The 25637-nt window shown below is 36.5% G+C and overlaps 2 protein-coding genes across 2 annotated transcripts in view; one reads left to right on the forward strand and one right to left on the reverse strand.

Annotated features, from left to right (window-relative positions):
• Positions 1 to 10667: 10667 nt before the first annotated feature.
• On the reverse strand, positions 10668 to 11884 carry LOC131434058 (uncharacterized protein K02A2.6-like). The gene is made up of 3 exons (XM_058600708.1): positions 11759 to 11884; positions 11068 to 11470; positions 10668 to 10921 (listed from the first exon to the last, which is right to left on the reverse strand). The coding sequence occupies exons 1-3, from the start codon at positions 11882 to 11884 to the stop codon at positions 10668 to 10670; spliced, it is 783 nt and encodes a 260-aa protein (XP_058456691.1).
• Positions 11885 to 15759: 3875 nt separating this feature from the next.
• LOC131439398 (longitudinals lacking protein-like) overlaps positions 15760 to 25637 on the forward strand; it is a 49083-nt gene continuing 39205 nt past the window's right edge. Inside the window, exon 1 of the mRNA XM_058610349.1 lies at positions 15760 to 15877. The gene's annotated coding sequence lies outside the window, so the exon portion shown is untranslated. The remainder of the gene's footprint in view (positions 15878 to 25637) is intronic.

Raw genomic sequence — 25637 nt, forward strand, 5'->3', positions numbered from 1 at the left:
ATTTTAGCATATGGATGTCTTGTATGGTGGCAGAAAGGAGAAGTCGCGACAGTTCAGTCAAAGCTAAATCATCTCCAAAGGATGGTCCTAATGGCGATGACAGGAGCATTCACGACAACTCCTACTGCTGCTCTAGAGGCGCTACTGTGCATTAAACCACTACATGTGTTCCTAAAACAAGAAGCATTATCTTGTGCATACCGTCTTAAGGTTACAGGGCTTTGGAACAGTAACCCATTAGATTATGCTACCAGCCACACTCGCTTGTGGTCTCAAATGGTTACGTGGGATGAGTATTTACTCGCTCCTAGTGACCTAACTCTCACATGCAGTTTTCCTTTCAAAACATTCAATGTGAGCTATCCTTTTCGTGAGGAATGGTTGTCTGGTTGTCTGGAACGACAACTTGATGAACACATAGTTTGTTATACGGACGGTTCTCTGTTGAATGGTCGTGCTGGTGCTGGTGTCTACTGTCGTGAAATGAGGCTGGAGCAGTCTCATTCACTTGGTAGATACTGTACTGTGTTTCAAGCAGAAATCTACGCGATTCTGTGTGGAGTACAATCGGCACTTCAGCAGAGGATCTGTGGTAAGCGAATTTATTTTTGTTCCGACAGTCAGGCAGCCTTAAAAGCACTCAGTTCGAATGACTCACGGTCGAATCTAGTGATCGCATGTCGAACTCAAATTGAAGACCTCAGCATTTCAAATGCTGTTTACTTCTTATGGGTACCCGGCCATTCTGGTATTACTGGAAATGAATGGGCTGATGAGTTGGCTAGAGCTGGTGCAACGAATGATTTCGTTGGTCCTGAACCAGCTTTACCACTTTCAACTAGTTGGATAAAGCACAAGATTCGTTCTTGGGCTGTATCCAAACATGCCAGCTACTGGCGCAGCTTGCAAACTTGCGCTCAGGCAAAAGCATTTCTACCAGATTTAAATCTGAAAATGTCAAAGTGTCTACTGCATTTCTCCAAGCATCATTGCAGTATTCTGGTCAGAGCTCTGACTGGACATTGCAAACTCAATTATCACATGGCTACTATTCAACGTGCTGAGTATTATTCGTGTGATTTGTGTGAATGCGATTATGGTACTTCATATCATCTGATATGTAACTGTCCCGCATTGACGCAGCTACGTATCCGGGTTTTTGGTTCTCCATACATGGTTGAGTCTGTGTATGCGGAGCTAAAATTGAAGGATATTCTCTCGTTTCTTACCCAATGTGGTAAGGAGCTATAGTCAGAAGGGTTCATCGTTCTTCCTGGAGTGAATGAATCCCTTCTGTATTTACCTTAAATTGGGTTTAGCAGATTGTTTGGCACCTTTTAGGGGGTGCCGAATTTACTTCTGCTCGTACATACTGCGAATCGTTCTGCATTCTTCCGGGAGTGCAGAATGGTGTCGCTTTTGTAAGATCTTCAAATCCTCTCGGGAGTTGGAGGTTTTATTAACAGCGGACTGTTCGGGACCTCGTAGAGGTTCAGAATTTACTTCTGCTTCCACTAAATGTGATCCTCAGCAGATTGTTCGGCATCCCTTAGGGGTGCAGAATTTACTTCTGCTTTTATGTGTTTTTGTGTCGTCAATTTTTCCCATCCTCCTAGTCCAACCCTTACCATTTCCTTTCAATCCTTCCCTCTTATATATCGGGAAAATGATGCTAAAAACAAATTGATGGCAAGGCACAAATCTCCAAATATCAAGGGGAACGTGCCATTTGAGCCAATTTGTTCTGATTCCTGATTCCTGAAAAAGGGGAATGCGTGCATAATTCATACAATTGATATTCGGAAGTGTTAAGGAACATGTCAGTTGTTTTCGTATTCACGACATCCAGTTATGTCTCTGACATTACCCACCCGCCTTTTTTTTCATTTAATGACATACCTAAAATATTCCAGAAGTAATCCATGGAAAACTGGTTGCGACACTTGGGCTACGATGTCATTATTCCTTTTTTCCTTGGTATTACATTCCTGTAGAGGAATTTGACTTTCTGTTTCAACAGAATTCGCAGCCGACTCATAGTGTACAGAACCATTGCATGACTGGTTCTATGATCCTACTGACAATACGAATCCTTCCAGGTCGGGGCTTGAACATTATAGAAACGATGAATCCTAGAAAACTTTAATCGCACGAGAACGTATGAAAAATGGTTTCTCCACGGGTGAAAATTCGCGGGTTACTAGACGACGGCCGATTTTTCTGTCATTTTGGCTTTGACAGCCGTCACTGAATCGGTCCTGGTAGCCTTTTGGTGCCCGTGGCTACCCAGGTAACCAAAACGCCATAAGGGTAGTTGTGTTTCTTCACAGGGATTTTGCTATAATCTAATACCGTTTTCGTTTACTGATCAGAGCAGCCCGAAAGCTGACCCAGAGTCGCCCAAACAACGTTCGATATGTTTGTTTTAGCAACCTGCGGTCGCTCTAGATCGGACACCAATCGCGTAGTTTCCCTCTGAAAATTTTCTCGGGTCGCACCACGCATCCATGCAAGTTTGTTTATTTTTCTCTTTTTCATGAGTTGTTGTTTAGGGCGCGTAGCACGTGTTCGTTTTACTCGAAGTCAGAGCTGCCCGCGTCTAGGTTCAAAAACGAAAACAGTATAAGTAGTCTTCGTATATTATTTTCCTGATAGCGTCTTGGGTGCGTAAATCCAACAATGGGTTGAGGTTGTAACGAGCGGAAGAGTTGTCGTAATCAATAGAGAAGATATCAAGTACAGTGTGATCAATTTCATTGATTGTCTTTGGAATTATACAAACTTAGTCGTTGTGAAGTTCGGACGTGTTTTCCATTCGCACCCAGTGCCGCGTGCAAAATATTTTTCTTCATTTAGGGGTTAGCCAAATTTTGTGCTAGGGCACATAACCGTTTTCATTATTTTTACGTTTCGTCTTTGACTCATCAGTGCAGAGCAGTTCAAATTGAACTGCTTAGTGCTAAACTCGGCAGTTCAATTTGAACCGCTAAGCAGACGTAAAGTTTCTGCTACTTACAGAACACTTTTTGTTTTGCAACGAAGTGCAATGTCTTTTCTGACGTGCCGAACGAAAACGTGTTTTCGACTATTTCTGGCCGATGCAGGTATGGTCATTTAGGGGTTAGCCAAATGTTGTGCTAGGGCACATAACCGTTTTCATTATTTTTACGTTTCGTCTTTGACTCATCAGTGCAGAGCAGTTCAAATTGAACTGCTTAGTGCTAAACTCGGCAGTTCAATTTGAACCGCTAAGCAGACGTAAAGTTTCTGCTACTTACAGAACACTTTTTGTTTTGCAACGAAGTGCAATGTTTTTTCTGACGTGCCGAACGAAAACGTGTTTTCGACTATTTCTGGCCGATGCAGGTATGGTCATTTAGGGGTTAGCCAAATTTTGTGCTAGGGCACATAACCGTTTTCATTATTTTTACGTTTCGTCTTTGACTCATCAGTGCAGAGCAGTTCAAATTGAACTGCTTAGTGCTAAACTCGGCAGTTCAATTTGAACCGCTAAGCAGACGTAAAGTTTCTGCTACTTACAGAACACTTTTTGTTTTGCAACGAAGTGCAATGTCTTTTCTGACGTGCCGAACGAAAACGTGTTTTCGACTATTTCTGGCCGATGCAGGTATGGTCATTTAGGGGTTAGCCAAATTTTGTGCTAGGGCACATAACCGTTTTCATTATTTTTACGTTTCGTCTTTGACTCATCAGTGCAGAGCAGTTCAAATTGAACTGCTTAGTGCTAAACTCGGCAGTTCAATTTGAACCGCTAAGCAGACGTAAAGTATCTGCTACTTACAGAACACTTTTTGTTTTTGGATATTTTTCTTGTTTATTTTAACTGTTTTTGTTTGTGTAATCAGTATGAGTTGCGAAATTTGTGCACTGGATACCTCCGTCGACACAATCATGTGGACATGCGTTGGCTGCCCTCGAAATTTTCTCGCGGCTTGCATCGGTGTTACATTCAGCGCAGTTCTCTCAGGAAGAGAGACAAAAAAGCAGATATTAATTCTTATGTGCTGCCATGTTGCGAGGTATGTCAAGAATTACTACAAGTAAAGATGCATTATTGCAGCCTTGTTGAGCAACAAAAACTACTGGAGAACTTCAGGCCAACACGGAAGTGCTGCATAAGTTTGCATTTCAATACGAGAAGCCAACTGTAATACATGAGGCGATTGACGAACTAGAAGTCTTACTGACTACCATAAAAAATGAGCTGATCGCACTATATAAAAATAGCAGTTTACCGGGAAGTGTTACAAGCATTAAAAATCACATGACAGCACGGCAAGATACAGCTTTAAAGTCGACAAAAGAAAGTGTGTTCTCGACACTGCAAATCGTGACGTCAGAATTTTCTACAAATTTGCGAGACTTGAGTAACGAAATAAGGCAACTCAGCCAGCTATCACTTGACACAGCAACCTGTTTACCTTACAATCCGAAATCTACGGTCGAGTTGGACATTCTAGAAGAGTTGAAGTCTTTATCAACAAATATTGCTGAAATTCAAATTGTTGTATCATCATCATCATCGACACCTGCCCCAGTTTGGATGACGTATTGAACTGTAAAAAAACCGACTATTTTGGGTGGCGTTTATTAGGCACCAAAAAGGTATGGAAAGCTGATTCAAGTGAGTACGACGCATGCCAATCTAGGTCCCGAAGTCAGCAAAATGAGGCTGATAAGTCAAGAAGGCGCAAAAAGCGAAATTCAAGAAAAAAAAACCTGTTTTAATCCACCTAGTGCTGTAATGATGCCTTTCTCATATCAATCATACTTTCATATATAATACTGCGATTCTTGAAAGAATAACCGAAATCGGTTTGTTTGACCGTCTACTGATAAAAACTATCAATTGGAAAAGATTTGAGGTCGATTCAGAAAATTTTTAAGGTTTTTCCCCATTTTCAGTGATGGTATACAATTTTTAACCCACTTTACCCTATATTTCCGGATCTGGAAGTCAGATCCGCATGAAATTCAGGAATTACGTATGGGACCACAGGACCTTTCATTTGAATCTAAGTTTGTAAAAATCGGCTCGGCGATCTATGAGAAAAGTTAGAATACATATTTTCTTTTTTTGCACATTTTACCCCATAACTCCCGAACCGGAAGTCGGATCTAAATAATATTCTGAAATTTTTTATGGGACCTCAAGACCTTTTATTTGAACCTAAGTTTGTAAAAATAGGTTCAGTCATCTCTGAGAAAAGTTAGTGCAATTTTTTTCACATTTTACCCCATAATTCCGGAACCGGAAGTCCAAATAATATTCACGAATTTTATATGGGACCACAAGACTTTTCATTTGAATCTATTGTTTGTGAATTTCTATGAGAAAAGTTAGAACACATATTTTCTTTTTTCTGCATATTTTACCCCATAACTCCCGAACCGGTAGTCGGATCCAAGTAATATTCAGGATTTTTTATGGGACTTCAAGACCTTTCATTTGAACCTAAGTTTGTGAAAATCGGATCTCTGACAAAAGTTAGTGCACTTATTTTCACTATTTTTTGCACATTTTACCCCATAATTCCGAAACCGGAAGTCGGATCCAAATAATATTCAGGAATTTTATATGGGACCACAAGACCTTTCATTTGAACAATACACATATTTTGATATTTTTTGCACATTTTACCCCATAACTCCGGAACCGGAAGTCGGATCCAAATAATATTCAGGATTTTTTATGGGACCACAAGACCTTTCATTTGAATTTGAGTTTGTGAAAATCGGTTCAGCCATCTCCGAGAAAAGTTAGTGCACTTATTTTCACAATTTTTTGCACATTTTACCCCATAATTCCGGAACCGGAAGTCGGATCCAAATAATATTCAGGAATTTTGTATGGGACCATGAGATCTTTCATTTGAATCTAAGTTTGTGAAAATCGGTTCAGCCATCTCCGAGAAAAGTTAGTGCAAAAAAACGTTACATACACACATACGCACATACACACACACATACACACACAGACATTTTGCGTACTCGACGAACTGAGTCGAATGGTATATGACACTCGGCCCTCCGGGCCTCGATTCAAAAATCGGTTTTCACAGTGGTTGCATAACCTTTCTATATGACAAAGGAAAAAATACAATAACAGATCCAATGTTTTTTCAACGCATCATTCATCTACAAAATGACATCATAATAACATTATTAGTCACAACATGAATAATAATTTCTTTATTTCTTTATTTCTCTTGGAGCAGGGAAAAGCCCGATGGAGATGAAATTTGGCAATCTGTCTCTCTCTCTCCAGCAGGCATAAAACCTCCTCATCATTTGTATCAACAGATTACAATGATCCAACAGATACATTTGGGCTTAACACTAACAATTAAAACTAAATCTATAACCCTATCTATAACTAGTTGATGACACTAAACATTGCAGGGCAGTAATAGCGCTCTTGCTTAAAAGGTGAGAGAAGAAAAAAGTGGGTAGGTAAATGTTATATAAGGGTTGGTGAGGGGGTGGGTTGGTAAGCGAGAGTGGGCTAACGACGGTGTTAGAATCGGCATGTAGATCTAATTAGTGACCAAAAAGATGGTGAAAGACAGAGAAAACGACGGGGTTAGAATCGGCATGAAGATCTGGTTAGTGATCGAAAAACGGATGGTGAATGACAAAGAAAAAGTAGAATGGACGACCGAGTTAATTTAGACGAGCGAATCTAGTTAGTTTCCAGTGGAGGTTGTGAAGAGGCGGAGTGGGAAAGATCACAATAATCCAGCAGATACCATGTCATATACTTATTACTGATAATTAAAACTATCCCTATTGCTAACCTCAATACTCAAGAAGTAGATAAGTAATTCAGAAACGATTTTTTCACGGTGTTGTGAGATAGGTGAAAGTCGAACAAGTGAGAACATCGATTAAATAGACGACGCATACTAGAAAACTGTTCGTTATAGCCGTAATTAGTGCGAGCAGATTGAATTCTGAGAAATGGATGAGATCGGAGATTGCGAAAATTAATAGCTAGGTTCAGTTTATGTAACAATTCGGGGCAGTCAGTTTGAGATTGTAACAAATCCGCCACGAAAATAGCTCTACAGATGTCTCGACGTACGGATAACAAGTCTAAATCGATAAGTTTACAGCGCTCACTATAGCTGGGAAGGTTGTTGGGATCCCTCCAAGGAAGACTGCGAAGGGCAAACCGAATAAATTTATGCTGAATAGCTTCTATGCGTTGGATGTCGAGTTGATAATATGGAGCCCAGACGACTGCAGCATATTCGAGTATAGAGCGAACCAGTGCACAATATAGTGCTTTAAGACAATATATGTTATTAAAGCTCTTTGTAATGCGAAATATGAATCCTAGCATTTTGGAAGCCTTAGAGATCGTATACTCTACGTGATTCTTAAAATTAAGTTTTGAATCCAACAGAACTCCTAAGTCCTTGACAGTCGATTCTCGTTTGAGAATAGTCTGGGAAATGGTATAGTCGAATACAACTACTGTGCGTTTACGTGAGAAAGAAATTACGGAACATTTTGAAGCATTCAAGACCATTCTATTGAGGTCGCACCAACTGGAGAAGATATCTAACTGTTTCTGCAGGAATCTGGCATCTTCCAGGTCTTTAATAGGATGATACAATTTAAAATCGTCGGCGAATGATAGTTTTTTACATTGCAGCGCGAGGTTCAAATCATTCAGATACAGCAAAAATAAAAAGGGTCCGAGGTGACTTCCCTGAGGTACCCCCGAGTGAGTTAGGAAGGGTGCGGCAGTGCAGTCACTGATTTTAACTATCATAGTACGTTTAATCAAATAAGACTAGATAAGAAACAAGAACTATAATAACAACAGCTACAACAACAGCTAAAATAATCTCCCACCTGGTAGAATACTTCTTGCTGCAGCTAAGGATCGATTTTCAGGACCACCTACAAATTACAGACCTACAATTAATTTTAAAAGAGGAGCGACAATCAATCCTTATCGAGAGCACAACCTGCAACTAGCGATGCCGAATCAAATGTCTGCTGAATGTTCGTCAACTGATACGTGCGTGGCGTGTCGTGCTCAACATTCATGTTTTCGGCAATTTTGACGCATCACCCAGAAGAAGAGAATAATGACAATATTATCATAAGTCAACAATCATGTTCAATAAGATCTCCTCATCTAGCGTCGTCGACAGAAATCGTAGCATATTGTCAAAATTTTAACCGTATGAAGAGCGCACTTAAGATTAATGAAATCCATAAAAATATTTTAGGGTGTTCATATGGAATTATTCTAGCAACCGAAACTAGTTAGGATGAAAGCGTTAACAGCACGGAAGTATTCGGAAACATTTACGTTTTCAGTAACGATCGTAAATTCCATATATCTGATAAAAAATCGGGGGGAGGTGTTCTTATTGTTGTTTTAGCAGAATTTGGCACCGAAATGATAACCACTACGAAATTTAAAGAATTTGAACACGTATGGGTAAGAATTCATTTAGCAGGTGAAGCACATATTTTTGTTTCAGTATATTTTCCTCCTAACAATGCCCAAAAAGACACATATGAAAAGTTTTTGCATGTTGCTGATGAAATCATGACTGAAGTTAAAGTTCATATATATGGAAACTTTAATCAGCGCAATATCGACTTTATTCCAGACGCTGAAAATGGTAGCATTTTACTTCCTCTCGTTGGAGAGAATGAAACACTTTATAACTTATTCGACAAAATATCCTGTTTAGGTCTTAATCAAATTAATTATGTATCGCATCGCATCTACTGTATCAACTGCTACTGACCTAAAATCCTGCTCGAGAATGATTCTGCACTCAGAAAAATATTATGGTAAAAGTTACTATATAGAGGGCCAACCTGACCATGCGAGTATAGTGGTTTTCAGCCGACTATTAAATCAGATGATTTCAACAATAGTCAAGTTCATGTTTACTATAAAGGGTATCGGCTCTAGAATAGTAATATTGAACAGTATATTGTATGAATAACTAATACGATTGAGATGGTTAGGCTAACCATGACCGAATCTTTATTTACATTGTAGTTTTCACTATAACCAGAGCAGAGAGGTATTTTTGACATTTCACTTCTAGTTATTTCGAAACTAAAGGCAGTGGTTGATTCAACAATGCTGAAGATCAGCAAAACATGAGCTAATGTTAAAAAGTTTCATGAATTTGAATTCTAGAACAAGAACAACAACATAGTTTCATTGAATTCTATTTTATTTTTGCATCAAATCAAACGATGATGTGCTTGGTGAAATATTGATTATCACCGTAGACATGGAGCAGCATTGCTTGGTTGCAACTGTTGATCCCAGGCTCTGTTCGGTGAAATTTTTCCTGAAGCAGGAATGGGCAGCATGGAAGAAATTAATAGTCAAGTCCAAATGCAAACCTCAATACCCACCTGCCATATATTATTATTTTTTCCGTCGGATTCGTGCGATTTGAATCCGGGAATCGGATGATGTTCGTCGTTCTCATCAATCGCTTGATGTTGTTTCTACAGCGACCGATAACGAATAATAAAAATTATACAGGACGTCGATTTCACTAGAAAACAGCCGTTACCGGTAAAATTGTTGAAAAATTTAATTTCAACGACGGAAACTAGTAAGGCTACAAAATTTACTCACCTGCAAGACCTTCCAAATTGCACAATATACATTTTTTTCAAATCAATCACTGATGTGTTACGAAATTGTCTGCTGTATTGTAACTTTATGTGACAATAACAAAGTACATCCGTTTATTGACAATTTGTATAGTCAGCACAAATGAAAAACATAGTCGGTTAAAAAACACTATACGATAATGTGCTTACTACATAAATTCTGTTGATATGGACTACATGAATAGTGTTTTCAAACTTCATAATTTCTTTTAAATCATGTATCTATTTATGGTAACATTATTATACTGTGGACATATTTACATGGTAGCGATAACCATTTAGCTCCTCATATATATCAAGGCTCGAGAGCAATTTCACCTTACTAGAAATTGTGATTTTAACTATTTGTTCTTATATTTGAGATGACTACCATTGTCAGGATGAGCATGCCAGAAAAGTCATAAATACAAATAGTTTAGTCAAGTCGTAGTCCTTGTTGTCTAGTAATTTATACAATACAGATGGTGAATAGTCATATATCATGATTGATGCTACTATTTAAGCGTATAGTTGAAATGACAATGGAAAACCGGCTACGGTTACTATGGTATTTTGCTCAGTGTGGCGATGACGTAGTCTTTTTCTGGTCGCGCGTGTCGGTTTATCAACCGGGACAGCACGTCGGCGTTACCGATCTTATCAGTGGGAACGTACTCGATGGTGAAATCGTACAGCAGTAGAGTGAGGACAAAGCGCTGTAACCGGTTGGCCATGTATACCGGTATGCCCTTCTTGGACCCAAAGATTCGGAGCAGCGGAGCGCGGTCAGTCTGCAGCAAGAAGCGCCGTCCGAAGATCATTTTGTGAAACTTGGTGACGGGAAAGATGATAGCTAGACCTTCACGATTTGGTTCTGCTCTGCCTTCGTAAGAGCTTCGGGAAGCATGCTGTACTATTTTGATGAAGCCATCTGGGAACCTGTGACTGATTGTGGCTCCAACACCAACTGACGATGCGTCAGCAGAAGCGATGATCTATTTCTTCTGATCGTAGTGCGTTAGTAGAAGATCTGAGGTGAGAATCTGCTTGAAACACTCGAATGCCTGCTTGCACTCCGTTGTCCACTGGAACTTCGATTGCGATTTCAGCAGTTTGTCCAGCGGGAAGCGAAGCATTCGCATGTTCGGGACAAACTTTCCGTAATAATTGATCGCCCCAATGAAGGAACGTACACCGTGAATGTCAGTGATAGGCGGAAGCTGCACTATTGCCTCGATTTTCACTGGATCTGGACGCGATGGTCAATAATGTAGCCCAGATATGGTATCAGTTTCTTGCCGAAGGTACATTTTTCGGCTCGAATGGTGAACCCAAAATCCTGGATTCACTAAAGAACTGATTTTAGGTTGCGATTGTGAGCTGCTTCTTCTTTACCGCCAACGATCACGTCGTCGAGATAACCGGAAACTTTTTCCAACCCAGCTAGCATGGTGTCGATGAGCTGCTGGAAGATTCCAGGTGCTACCTTTACACCAGGTGGAAAACGATTGTAATGAAACAAACGACGGTGTGTGTTGATGGTGAGCAGATGACGAAACTGTTCGTCGACCTCAACTTGCAGAAATGCATCCGAAAGATCGATCTGGCTGAAGACTTCGCAATTAGCCAGCTTAGCAAAAGTGTCTTCCGGAAGGGGGAGCGGGTATTGGTGAGGCTGAAGAGCGGAGTTGAGTCCTGTAGAGTAATCTCCACAAACACGAATGGCACCATTTGCTTTGCGCACTACGACGACTGCTGCTGCCCACTCCGAGTAGTTGACCGGTGTAATGATGTTCAGCTACTGTAACCGGTCCAACTCTTGATTGACTGCGTTGTACATAGAGTACGCAACCGGGCGTTTGGGACAGAAAACGGGCTTGCACTGCTCCTTTAGGTCTAACTTCACCTGTACCTTACTGCAGAGCCCGAATTTCTCACTAAAAACTTCTGGAAATGCAGAACTAAGCGCTACGCTGGAAGTCGAAGAACTAGATGCCTGGCAGCAAAAAGTATCCATTGGCACGGATCATAGATCGAAGCTATCGACCAAATCATGTCCGAGAAGTTGAAGCTGCTTTTTATTTACCCGGATAACTTCGCTGCGAGTGTTTCCGCCGATGGTGAAAGCGAAATTCACCTTCGAGAGGCAAAATGTTCCCAGATGTTCCGGATAATTCAGTGGAGGAATAAAACATTCAGCGGACTGTAACATGGAAATTAATTTTCTTTCGTGCGTAGTAAAAACACATGATCACTTTTCAACATTTGGTATCTTCTTCTTTTTTCTCGTACAGGAAACGAATGTATTCGACATATGCAATGCTGCCAACCTAGCTTATTTCAATTTTGCACTGTCAACCAATAATAATCCAAATTAATGTTAATATTTTAAAGTTTATTTTTGCTCCTAACATATTCCCCTCTTGGGCTCTGCACAACACATGTCATTGTCTACGATGGGAAGTACTGCAATCTGTGTGGTTGGTCTGCAGTACTCTCCGGAACTGGTGCGAATCATAACTACACGGATCACTCCGTCCTTTCCTGGATACATGTTAACAATACGGCCTAGTCTCTGTGTGGGTATAAACGATTTTATAATAATCGGTGCATAGCAAGCCATGACTACTACGGTAAGTACAGCTGCGCTTGATTATTCCAAGCACTCAACTGCTACCACGATTTCGATACGGGCGTTAACACAGGTAAGAAGTGTTTCGGCATATCTCTTGGGGATTCCTTTTCGGTGGATATTAAGATATTCACAGTCTCCAGCTCATAGAGGAGCATTGTCCTCCTTTAAAATGACCATCATTCCAATACGAATTACAGATGGTGTAGTATTTCACTCCAGCCTCCCAAAGACCACCTTAATGGGGAGCCTTTGGAGGATTAAAACTCCAGTATATTCTTCGCAATTGACAAAAATTGTTCATCTTCTTTTCCAATATTCGGAAAAGGGTCACAGGTCACGTAATCAGTTAATTGTCTATTTGCAAAAATATTTTTTTTTCCGTTATCTGAGAATAACTCTGCAACATTTCCTTCCCTTCCCACAAAACGTTGTAAAGCAGCCAAGAACGAATCCGTCGTCATTGAAGTAACCAATTCAATACGTATTGCCTTTGTACACATGCATACGAAGAGTGCAATATATCCCTTTATCGGTGCCTTCATTCGCCCTTGCTTAAAAAAACTGCACTGAGCTAAATTTTCTTTTTCACATTATATGATATTCTAATGATTTTGCACTATTAGCATTTCCAATAATAGTTACAAGATGTGTTCAACATCATGTCAAATATATGAGATAATCTTATGAAACATAAAACTCTTCTTAACGTTATTTTTACAGGATTTCCATATAACGAATGAAATTTCCAGTCTGAGTCAAATTTATTGGCGCGTCTTATAACCATTACTAGATATCCGCACAACATACATTGGAACAATAAATGAAGCGCATATTATATTCACTTCGATTTTATTTAGATAGGTTCATATATACCATATGACTAGCTTTATAAAATTTATTTATATATATATATATATATATATATATATATATATATATATATATATATATATATATATATATATATATATATATATATATATATATATATATATATATATATATATATATATATATTCAATGGAGCTCATACGAATAGCAGATAATCGCCAACTACTACTTTTCTTTGAGGATTCAAGCTTTACTAGTATTCCGTTCGGTAAGGGAGCACCTCATGATATTTGCGAAAGAGAAGTGAGATCCCGAGACTGAAAATAAAAATGAATCTTACTAGACAGATAGAGTAAAGAAATGTACCGGATATATATTTCATGGTCCGTTAACGCATATCCTTGGACGAAGTTGGATGAGCTGTCTTATAAGCGATTTGAAATTACATTGAGATGCGGAATTTCCTGAAAAAAAAATGGTCTGGAGCAGTTGATGAATATCGGGGACACAACTATTTTTTCAGTTTCAAGCAGTACGATTCACGACTTCCATCGGATTTCCATATAAATTATATGGGATATTTTTATATCTTTCATTATGATAACGTCCATTTAGATTTGACGTACACATTAAATAAAGATTATAAGTTTCCATATAATTTCTATGAATTATATTCTGCATATGATTCATATGACAAATCTAATGAATATAAATAAGATTTTCATTTCAGTGTAGAGTTAACGATATATCTGATAGTTTTTCAGTGCATTTCATATAAACGTAGCATGATTTCCACTAAATTTCAACAGTTTTTACACTCATTTTATGAGTTAAGTGTTTATTTTCACGAATTTCATGTGTTCTACAAGCAGTGATAGATCAAATGCTTTGCACATGATGCTAGCATGCAAATTATTTTCAGTGTATGTTTGGTAGTGAGAAAGCAATGTTATTGGCAATAACATTTTCCATGATTAGTATATATGAAGGGCAATAACTTATTGCCTTTCATATGTATCTTTTATTAAAAAACTAAAACCAAGACGCTTAAAATTCCAAACCCATTAAAAACGGTTCTGCCAATCTTGTATGGCAAGAATCCGACAGAAAAAAACCGTTAATAACCGCTAGGCGAAATTCTCTGCCGGAAACGGTTGTTGCATTGTTGCCAGACTTTTGCCGGATTTCTGGCAGAATTCCGGCAAAAATGGCTGGCAGACATAGCCGTCTGGGGGGAAATCTGCCCGCCGCGTACAAGTGGGTTACTAGGATTGAAAGAGTTCAATTACTTTGACATTTGAGTTGTAAATATGGAAACTCAGCAGCGCTGCCAGTTTAATGGAGAACCGAGATGTGCATCAATAAAAGATCGTCAGTGTCTAGTCTATATATTCGTTTATGGTCATGCCTTCCGTCACAGGTTTTGAAATAATTACGGACCCACAAATTTTTCAACAAATATAGATTCTACGATGTGTTATTGTATTAGGGCATATTCAGAAGTGTTTTAGTTCTAGATGAATAATTTATGCCAGTTACAAAATTTGAATCTGAATTTTATAACAAGAAAAACTGGCAGCCCCAGCAGTGTTTTACTCGTGTTTCAAATATACAAAAAATAGAACGGCATCGTAGACCAGTTTTAAATTTGACAGAAGAACTGGCCAAATAAATAAAACTAGAACGGCTTGCTGGGGATACGTTTGTTTCAGCTTCTGCTCTATTATAGATCTTCTATATAGAACTTCTAGCTGCTGAATTTGCTCTTATGATATATTATTTACAATTTTTTTAAGTCCAGAACATTGAAAAATCAATTGTTTATCAGTTTAACTTGATTATAATATCTACGATCTGTGAAAGTTTCATTAGAATATGTTCATTTTTTAAAGAATGGTATGACTTTGTAGAAAATTTGACCAATATTTTTTTACTATAACTTTCAAAAAAAATTCTTTTTCAACGAGAGTCGTTTCAATAGCGGCCCTTACACGAGAATTATTTTTGTCATTTTTAATGATGACTAAGTAACAATGTATTTCAAATTTGATAGAAAACTCGTCATTACTGCACCATACACGTTCATTAAAATAATATTATTTTTAGTAATGACATTTTTAATGACCCGTGTAAGGGCCGCTAATGATCAAATAGAACCAAATTATTTGTTGGGCGATTTTACGAATTCTGATCCAGCTCTGTACGATCATCGCCAAAGTATGAGTAAAAAACAAGTATCTATCGAACTACTACACGAATGGTCAAGATAATGTATTATATAGGTATATGAAAAAAATGAGTATCAAATAATATCCAGAATTTGTTCATAAACAGAAATAGTTCATAATAATAGTACACATTATTATTCAATATTGCATTAATACATAAGCAGATCAAAACCTATCATTCGGTTATCTTGTTGATCGTGAGTTACAGTTCATGATTTTATTTCGTTATTTTTAATACATAAACATCAGAGGAAAATACGCACCATATTAGCACACGCACACAGTCGTATAACAGCAAACTGGACGGGAAAATTCTCTTCATCTGATTCATCTCACACACACTATTGTAAACTTTGGTGAGCTCTGTGGGTTCGTCGGGATGATAATCGTCATTGCTTGCTCAAAGTGAGTTTGAGAAGAGAACAAACTGGACGCCATTGTGAAAATAGAAATTTTGAGGTGAAGTGTAGTATTAAAATTGTGATATTAAATGAAGACTGTGCTAATTAAGGTAAGCAAAACAGTGTTTTGGTGACTTAATTAGTAATGGACAAGCGTAAATATTATTTTCATAATGATGTAATTTGATGTAAATTATTAACGCAAGAAAAATGTGGATAGTGGCTTGTAAAATTGGGCGTTTGTAATAATCTTTTCGTTCATCTTCGTAATTATTACAATGAATTCAACTGCGAAGTGTGTCGATAATTGTGGTAGACAAAAATTATTACATTCTGTGGATCAATTTTATATATTTTTCGGAGGAAAAAGAAATATGAAGATTCTGTATAATGAACGTCCGCCATTTTGTTTTATGTTGGCTTTGTTCATTTTCGGAAAATCAGCCATAATTGTATTTTTTTCTGTAATGAGATTCGTTTTTCCAATGTATGGGTTGTACGAGTGAAGTTCAGCACCAAAGTTTTGGTAGTGGTGTGTGCTTTCTAGGCCGTGAAATAAGATCATACAATAATATGAAAAATATGCCCCGTAGGCAGGCGAGAGACATTCGATGTGTGCTGAGTGTTGAATGTTTTCAGCCAGCTCCAATTTAGAAGTTCGAGGGAAAATGAACGTGATGTCCGTACCATACGGACCATACAATTGTCGGATGGGAGCTACCAGGTTCGCTTGTGGGTTTGGGTGGCAAACGTCGTCAGAAGGGGGTGGTGATTTTTTATGTCGCTACGAATAAGTGTGAGCGAGAACAAAGTACTAACTTCTTTTAAACAGACAAGGACAGCCAAGAACGAATCGCACCACGTCTGCCCGAGGGTACAGCAGCAATTCGATCGCGCTGTACGATAATCTGCAGGAGAAGCTGAAAATTACCAGCCCAAGATAAATCATTGAATGATGTCATACTTTACACCCGTTCCGTTTTTACAGTGGTTTACCTTATTGCTTGGGCCGTACAGGATGCTTGTTGCAAATCAGATGAGCGATTCCATGATTTAGTTTAGAAATTTTATATACACAAAAACTTGTTGATGTGATTCAAAAATAAATTAACGGATGGTTAATTTATCAATAGATTACATAGGTTCTATAAAAAAAACAATTTAATTTTATAACCAAGTATTTCACTCGCAACGTAAAGTGTGTTAAAAGTAGGGTTATAGTTGGACACTTGACAAAAAGAGCAATATAATACTCTTGAAATATGGCGGCGTGACAAATACATTTCAGAGTTTTTAATATTGAATATTATAAATATTTTGATTTAAACTTTGATTCGCCAGGGATTATCATCAGGCTATGTAAAAAAACATATCTACGCAAACATGTTTAATAGACCTTTAAGCAATGATGAGAAATCTCATTTGTTTATTTTTGATTATCTCTACGTTGTTATACCAATCTAGTACTGATAGCAGAAATAAAATTTTGAGTGTCATTCGACGTAAGTATTAAGGTGTAAAATAAAAAAAAAAGGAGTTATTAACAGAAAAAAACTTCGTTTGTTTGATAATATGAAATGTTTACTTCAAATTAATGAATAACTCAAATATGACTATTAACAAATATGCCAAGCATGGCATAGTTATTGATTGAAATAAATTTCATTAGACTTAAGTTTTCCTAGCTATAGAATCGAAAACTAAACCATGCATTTAAAAATCTGTTGAAACCAAATTTAGAATCCTGAATTTGTATTGACATTTTTTTAAATGTTCCAACCTGAATGCTTCCGACGGTGGATCGTCGGTAACACGCAGCCTTCTGCCGTCTCGGTCTGAATCATTTATTACTAACTGAACGTCATGGCGCCAACAATAAGTGAATTGTGCAAGTGTTACACAAAAATGCATTGTTGCTTTTCGTTGAATATGTCAAATGACAATTATGTCATAATTATGCAAAATAATCTGCTGTGATTTTATGGTATTATTTTATTAATGTTATTATCTATGTGATTCGTGCAACACATAGTGCCAGGGCTAATGGGGTTTCAGGAAAAACTCTGTTGTGTCTTGTTTAAATTGAAACGGTGGGATTTTTTCGCAAATTATTCTAATTTTCCTCCGTAAAACTCCATTTCATGAATTTGTTTCTGAATTCTACAATTTATTGTTAAATGGTTGCCTTTCTTTATAGAAAGGTAATGTAATTGTTGGAAACCCAATTTTAGTCGAAGCATCGGAGACCCCTAGTGTTACATACCATTCGACGAGATAAAAAATGTCTGTGTGTGCATCTTTCAAAGATTTATTTACCGCTTTATTAAACCGATTTAGATGAGCTTGGGCTGGATTGAAAGCTACGGTTGGGTCATTGATCGAAATTGAAAATCAACTGGCAGTCAGTTCTGATTCCGGAAATAATGGTATGACATAAATGACAAAACTTAATACCGCTCATTTTTCTCGGATATGGTGTATGTATGTGTGTGTATGTGTCAAATAATCTCACTAGGTTTTCTCGGAGATTGCTGAACCGATTTCAGCAAAATAAGATTCAAATGAAAGATCTCGATTCTCATACGTTACTCCAGAATTTTATTCGGATTCGATTTCCGGTTCCGGAGTTATAGGGTCAGGCGTGTTAAAAATTTTATACCGCTACCTAAAGTGGCAAAACAAAAACAGTGAAATCTTTTCTAAACTGACCTCAAAATTACAACAATCGGTAGCTATATCAGTACGCAACCAAAAAACAAATTCCGGAAGCACCGGAAATAGTTGTCATATATTCTGAAATGGATCTCACTCACTTTTCTTAGCCATGGTTTGACCGATTTCCACAAACAGGTTCAACTGAAAGGTTTCGTGTTCCCATTCAGAATTCTTGAATCCGACTTCCGGTTCCGGAATTGTAGTATAAAGCATGTCAAAACTTTTGTAGCGGCGTAACGAAACACATTAAAAAAAAATCTGAATTGACCTCAGAACTACTTCAATCGGTAGCAATTATCAGTAGGCAGTTAAACAAACTGATTTCGGATACCCTGTTTCTCGGTTTTCGATAAACGACGGAAGATAATGCTCAATACCGGATCTTACACTTCTCAGAGATTGCAGAATCGATATTCCCAATCTTAGGATCAAATAATAAATCTTAAGGTCCTACTAAAAATCTATAAAATATTATAGATGAGAATATTACTGATATGAGAAAGGCATCTATGCACCACTAGGTGAATTAAAACAGGTTTGTTCTAATTCAGGACTTTCGTCAAATGAGATTATGCCCTATGTCGATACTCGATGCTATGTTGCACTCGCCAATTCTATATTATATAAGAAAAATGTCGGAATGGATAAGATAAACTAAACTGAGATAAATTTGATTTTAAACTTACCTCATTAACTTCAACAGTGTTATAAGCGTCATTCTTTTCCATAAATTTCTATAAAATATCCCATAATTTATTTACAGTTCTACAATTTGTATGGTCTTGGTGAAAATGATCGTTTCATGCTTGCTTAATTTTTAGTTTGTTTCCCTCATTGACCAATACATTATAAAGTACATGGTGTTTGTTGGGTCTTGTGGTTATATATCTGTTGACAACCCTAAGAAATAAACGATTATAATAAATCCCTTGATATTTGTTCTACTAAAATTATTCTGTTCATATGTTTTGAAGAAAATGCGCAACAGTACATGTTAAATACAGAATCATGGAGTCACGGATTGTGTTTTGATTGTGCCAAATATAGATCATACCGAATTCGTCATTCTGTATGTTTAAAACAGATGCATATTCATTACTGCTTGCGCATGTACAACGTTTACTAGTTGCGAAGAGAACCTTCAATTTTCTATGCAGACCAAAAATGAACCTTCTTTTATTATAATACTAGTTTGATTAGTGAATATGTTGATGTGTAAATTTTTACTGTTCTTCATTTCCCTCGGTACTATCTACAAAAATCATTTTTTGGTTAGCGTAGGCCTCCGTTTTTTTACAACAATCCACTCGACGGACCACACGGGAGTTGTCATGATCAATTGTTTTCGACGGATCGGAGCTGATGTTTCACTCTGATGGTAGAATAATTATAATTCTAATCAATTTTTAAATTGCTCTGAAATGACGATCTTTTAGGCTTGTCATAATGGTTCATGTTGTAGTGAGGAGAGTTATGAATGGACTGGAAATACATGATATCAGTGTGCATATGCGTTTATTTGTCGCTTGCAGACATACTAGTGTAGTGTAAAGCAAGGTTTCGTCTAGGTATGCGAGATAGGGCGAGTTCTGCTTTGATGTGTTTTGTGTATTCGTTTATGAGAATTCCTTTGAAAGGTTGTGACGACTGGTTTTTCGACTTTGTAAGTGTTGTGCACAGCTTTGCTGTGTGTATTGCTTTCTTTGGATTTGTAAAGTAGGCAAGTTTAACTCTATTTGCATAAGTTATTAGCATTGTCATGGTAAAACCACAAACTGTTGTCTTCAAAGCTCGATTTGATTGATTGCTAGGTTCGTTGGAAATCATTTCAGAACATATTCGTTATACTTTTATCCATGTATATGTAAACTCGCATTATGAACATTTTTGTCTTCAGTTCACCGGTTTTTAGGTCAATACATATTACAAGTGCCTTGTACTGTCAAACTTTCAGTTTCATCAATTGTGTAATTTTAAATCGTTTAAAAAACTTCAATAAATTTGTGCATTTCTGTATAGAGCACGTCTAATATAGATTTATAAGTTTTAAATCAAATTAAATTTCAAATTTAAATCAAAATTTATGGCAACTGAAAAATGAAAAAAAAATCGAAATGATCAGAAATTTATCATTTAAATAATTTATGAATATTTTTTATCGAATACCTCATTTGAATTCCGGTAAGGGTTTTTTATATTCCGAAACTACTACTGGAAATACTAGTACTAGAAACAGACTAACTAGTACGAGAAACAAATTCCATTCCATCGTATATGCTCGTTATAATATAATATGAAGAGCTAGCAATTGAAAAATCATGCGTCAATTCAATGTAGTTTGCTGCTGCATCAGATATTATCTAATCAATTCATTGATTCCAGCACGATTTTAAAATCAGTTAATGTCACATGGACTGAGATTCGTTATTTTATTGTATCAGATCGATAAGTAACACGCGACTTGCGTAGCTTGGTAGTTGGTCATGATTGTTGATACATTTTAAAACGTTTATCCTTACAAATCCTAAGTTTTCGAGAAGATTCAGAAACGATATAGCTGAATTGTTGCTTGATTGTCAGTTGCTCATCGAGAAAAATGTGAAGATCTTTAACGCACGTCGTCCTGACTATTGGAGATCCTTCCAAAAAGTATTCATTCCACTAACAGCTCCAGGTAAAAAATAGTGAAAATGAAATAGTTTTTTTTTCTTCCCTTTCATACGGTTCACTTTACACTAATCGGCAAAGACCAGCAACTGTCGTTGCAAAAAAGCTATATCTTCTAGGCTTCGGATATAATAATAGATCTTAACGTTATCAGTAGGTGATAGACGAGGGCCCTCCAGTGAAAAATTGTTGAAGTACAGTGAGAATACTAAAGGCCCGAGATGGCTACCCTGTGGAATTCCGAACGACGCCATAAACTCATTGGAATCGTGACCGTCGATTTGCGTTGCTTAGCGACGACCTAAAAGGTATGATTGCAGCCATCGATGGATGGTCGATCCGAATCCAAGTCTCTAATTTAGCAATCGTGATATCATCATGTTTTCTTCTGATTGACCAATAGCAGTTCCAGGGTGGCAAGTGACCGGGGAAAAGTTGGGAATTTGATTTCACCGGGAAAAAGTCGCGAATTTTAGTGAAAATCGGAAAAAATATTACTAGCTCAAATATTGGTAACAGTTGTTAGTATCATGATTTTTTTTTCAACTAGTGAAAAGTAAGAGACAAATACTTAATTTTTCATTTGGGCGAGATGTTCAGTAAAAGTTAGTTCAGAACTTATTGTCCCATGCAGATTTTATGTTAAACATTACATTGGAAATCGGGTCAACACCCTATGTCTCGTCCAACGATTTTTAAGGGATTAATAGCAATGTAAAAAACAAATCGGAGCATCAGAGCTTTCTTAATTGTTATCAATAACAGCACAATGATTGCTCATTATGAAAGATAATAATAACTTGGTTGCTTATGTTGGATTTTAATTAAGTTTAAGAATAATTATTCAACACATTTGCAAAATTGATGACAAAGTCTCAAGGTAACACGGGGAATTTTCTTATAAAATTATTCTTTCCTTCCTTCTTTGAGAGCTGGAACTGTATAGTTTTTTCAAAGTCCTCAACTATTCCATAATAGGATCACAAAAACGTTGATATTTATGTAGATGAAGAATAATTGAATTTAGTTTGAGCTTTTGGAACAGATAGATTTTTAACTTCAATAATGTAATGGTTTAAACTGTGTATGGTCGATGTTCCCCACAACAATTGCAGGGTTTACATTGAATTCGATATGAGATCTGTATCCTAACCGATTAGTTCTAAGGTTGTGTAATTGATTGAACTAATCATTGCTTAATTTGAAACTTTGAATGTTATTGGTAGATGATCTGAAACAAAATCAGTTCACTACAAATGTTACACTGAATCAGCTATCATAGCTATCATTTGATTGTAAACATGCTGTGTTTCCAAAATGAGAAGACAACGGTTGTACCTATTGTTTATCGACTAACAGAATACATTTTTTAATTGGTGTACGAACCCGGCGAACAATCGTAACTAGGTTAAAGTCGGGTAGAAATAAATTTTTTTAAATTGAATTTTATTACTTGAGAATTTAATTTTTTTGTCTGATAGGACATTTGGTTTTATGGTTTCCATCCCAATCGGAGCATGACAATTCATCTGAGGGTATCGTTCATTGAAAAGACGTGCTTGTAAGCGAATTACTACAATTTGAACAGCGTATGTCCATTAGATATTAGAGAACCCGGCAAACATTTCTTCTTTTACACGTTGGGTTCGGGTTCGAAAATATGCTTACTCGGCCATCTTTAATGTCCATGTGACAATTTGTTGTACCATGGTCGAAGCCCTGGCAAAGATGATGATGTTGTGTTAGGTAGGCTGTACCATCATGCCGTTTATAATTTGCACTCCGAACTGAGATTTACACTTTCACTCCCAGAAGGAAGCTTTGCACAAAAAACTGAAATTGCGTCCATTTTAAGGATTGTTCTTCATTGATTGATTCGGAAGACATCGGTTATGTGTAACCAAAACCACTAGATGATTATAAAAAGTCTATGATTTTCTTATATGCACTAGTAATAATGTATATTTTCTATTTATACAGCAAGATGCCCGAAAAGTACTTTAATCCTGACTTAGCGGGTCTATTTTATTGTTCTTTTTTTGGACATGGGATATCTGTTTAAAGCTTGAATAAAAGGTATTTAAAAAAAACTAAACTGACGCGATTTGAGCCTTTCTCAAAAACCGGAAGTATTGAAATTGATATATATATATATATATATATATATATATATATATATATATATATATATATATATATATATATATATATATATATATATATATATATATATATATATATATATATATATATATATATATATATATATATATATATATATATATATATATATATATATATATATATATATATATATATATATATATATATATATATATATATATATATATATATATATATATATATATATATATATATATATATATATATATATATATATATATATATATATATATATATATATATATCTTTTCGACAGGGGTAATTTTACTGTTAAATGGCGAATTTTTTACTTAGCTTTGATTACAGATAGGTAAATAACAGCAGAATTACACTGTTACATAAACTCCGTCTTCGAATGCCAGCTCCCGGCATTGTGTTTTTGCTGGATGGTTGTTTCGTTTTTCGATCCAATTAACTAGTGTAAATATGCAAAACATCTCTAACAACACGGAAACCGAAGAACATGGAAATTTGACTCTTTGGATTTCACTTTTTACCAAAAAACTGGCAAATGTTTTGCGTACACTAATCAGTAAGCTCTCCAAATTTCATTATAGAAGGTAACAGATAATCTTTGTTCCTCCCAAGGCTGGTGGACTTGACGGTATTGCACACATCATCAGATACAATCAATTAGCGTTGCAATTTGATTAAGATACGTGTTACAGCTTTAAGCTTCATTATTGAATTAAATGAATAGGATATGGAACGGGTACGAAATAAGATGCTGATTGCATTACACTCCAACATCCAGGATTGGAGAGGTCAGTAGGGCTTAACAGAGCTCTGTTTTATGTTTAATTTTCATACTACTGGCCCTTATTACCAGTATGAAGTGAAAATTATGCGAAGAGAATGTATCCCAATTGGGTTTTACACGATGACAACAAATGAACGGTATATCGAATCCATCTTTGACGTTTATTGGTGGTTTGTGTACCATGGAATACTGTAGAATGAGATAGAATATTGTAGAATAGAATGAAATAGTAATTACTGAACAAATGAGCAAACCACTGATAGCTGTCAAACGATGTTCATCCAGTTTATATTGTGAGGTTGTATCGTTTTCGTGTGGGACCTGATGGGGGAGATGATCTTTAAATGAAATGTAAGAGGAAGTGCCCGCTCCGGACTAACGATCGACCAATAATAAAGTTAAAAGTGGGTTAACAATACCAATTTTATCTCACCTCCATTAGTCATCTCATATACGAAAATCATTAATTAGAATGAGATCTTTTGTATATGTTCGATAGATTGATTTCAAGAGTAAGATGAAATTAGGAGCATTTGATTCGAGTTTTCGCGTCGCTATTATAACAGCAGTATTGAACAATTTTCGAACTACTTTTTCTGCGGTATTACTTCACAGAACCGAAGCAAAGTATTCGATTTTATCACAATTCTTTGATTAAAAGTCAAGTATTCTGTGTAATAAAATGGTGACTCTACTAATGAGATGACTATTGGTACATTAACCCTAGTTAGAATCTATTAGAATATAAATAGTAATGCCATGCGTGTATGTATGTTATTATGTATAAGCTACGTATGTATGTATGTTATTATGTATAAGCTACGTACGTATGTATGTATGTATGTATGTATGAAGGGCTTTTTTCACTTCTCTCTAAGGGACACGCTAATGCACAAGCTGAGATGAAAGATGGAACAATTACAGCTCAGATGAAAGATGGTACAGTTGATTTAACATTTGCTCGGTAGTACGAATTAGAACTATTATTGATTTACTTCATCCCATTTCGGTTGTTCGGTGAGGAAATTGGAAAATGAGTCAACTTATGAATGTTACGAAAACAATAGAACTACTCATTAATCAATCGGCAAACGAAAAAAATTTGTTTTGTTACTTGTGTCATGTGACTGTACATTGAAGAACCTTTTTTAATCCACGTAGTGGTGTAATGCCTTTCTCAAATAACTCATGTTTTCATTAATATTAAGGCAATCTTCAAAAAACTTGTTTTTGAATATTGAATAAGAACCAAAAAGTTTGTTTATGCATACACTAGCATAACATGTTTAATTTTGAACAGTTTTGACCCAAATGAAAAGGAATTGTTTGTTTTTTTTTTGCATAATCGCTCTAAATCACTATTTCAACTTTAAACACATCTCACTCTGTTTTTCCTGTATCGGAAGTGAGATCCGAACAAATGTCAAAAGCAGTCTATTTGTATAGACGTTTTCCCTTTTAGTTCAGTCTAAGTTTGTGAAAGTCGACCCAGCTGTTTCTGAGAAAATTAAGATTTACGTGTTTGAGTTTTCGTCCATTATTTT

The sequence above is a fragment of the Malaya genurostris genome, chromosome 3 (genome assembly GCF_030247185.1).
Source record: "Malaya genurostris strain Urasoe2022 chromosome 3, Malgen_1.1, whole genome shotgun sequence".
In the NCBI taxonomy this organism is placed as follows: Eukaryota; Metazoa; Arthropoda; class Insecta; order Diptera; family Culicidae; genus Malaya; species Malaya genurostris.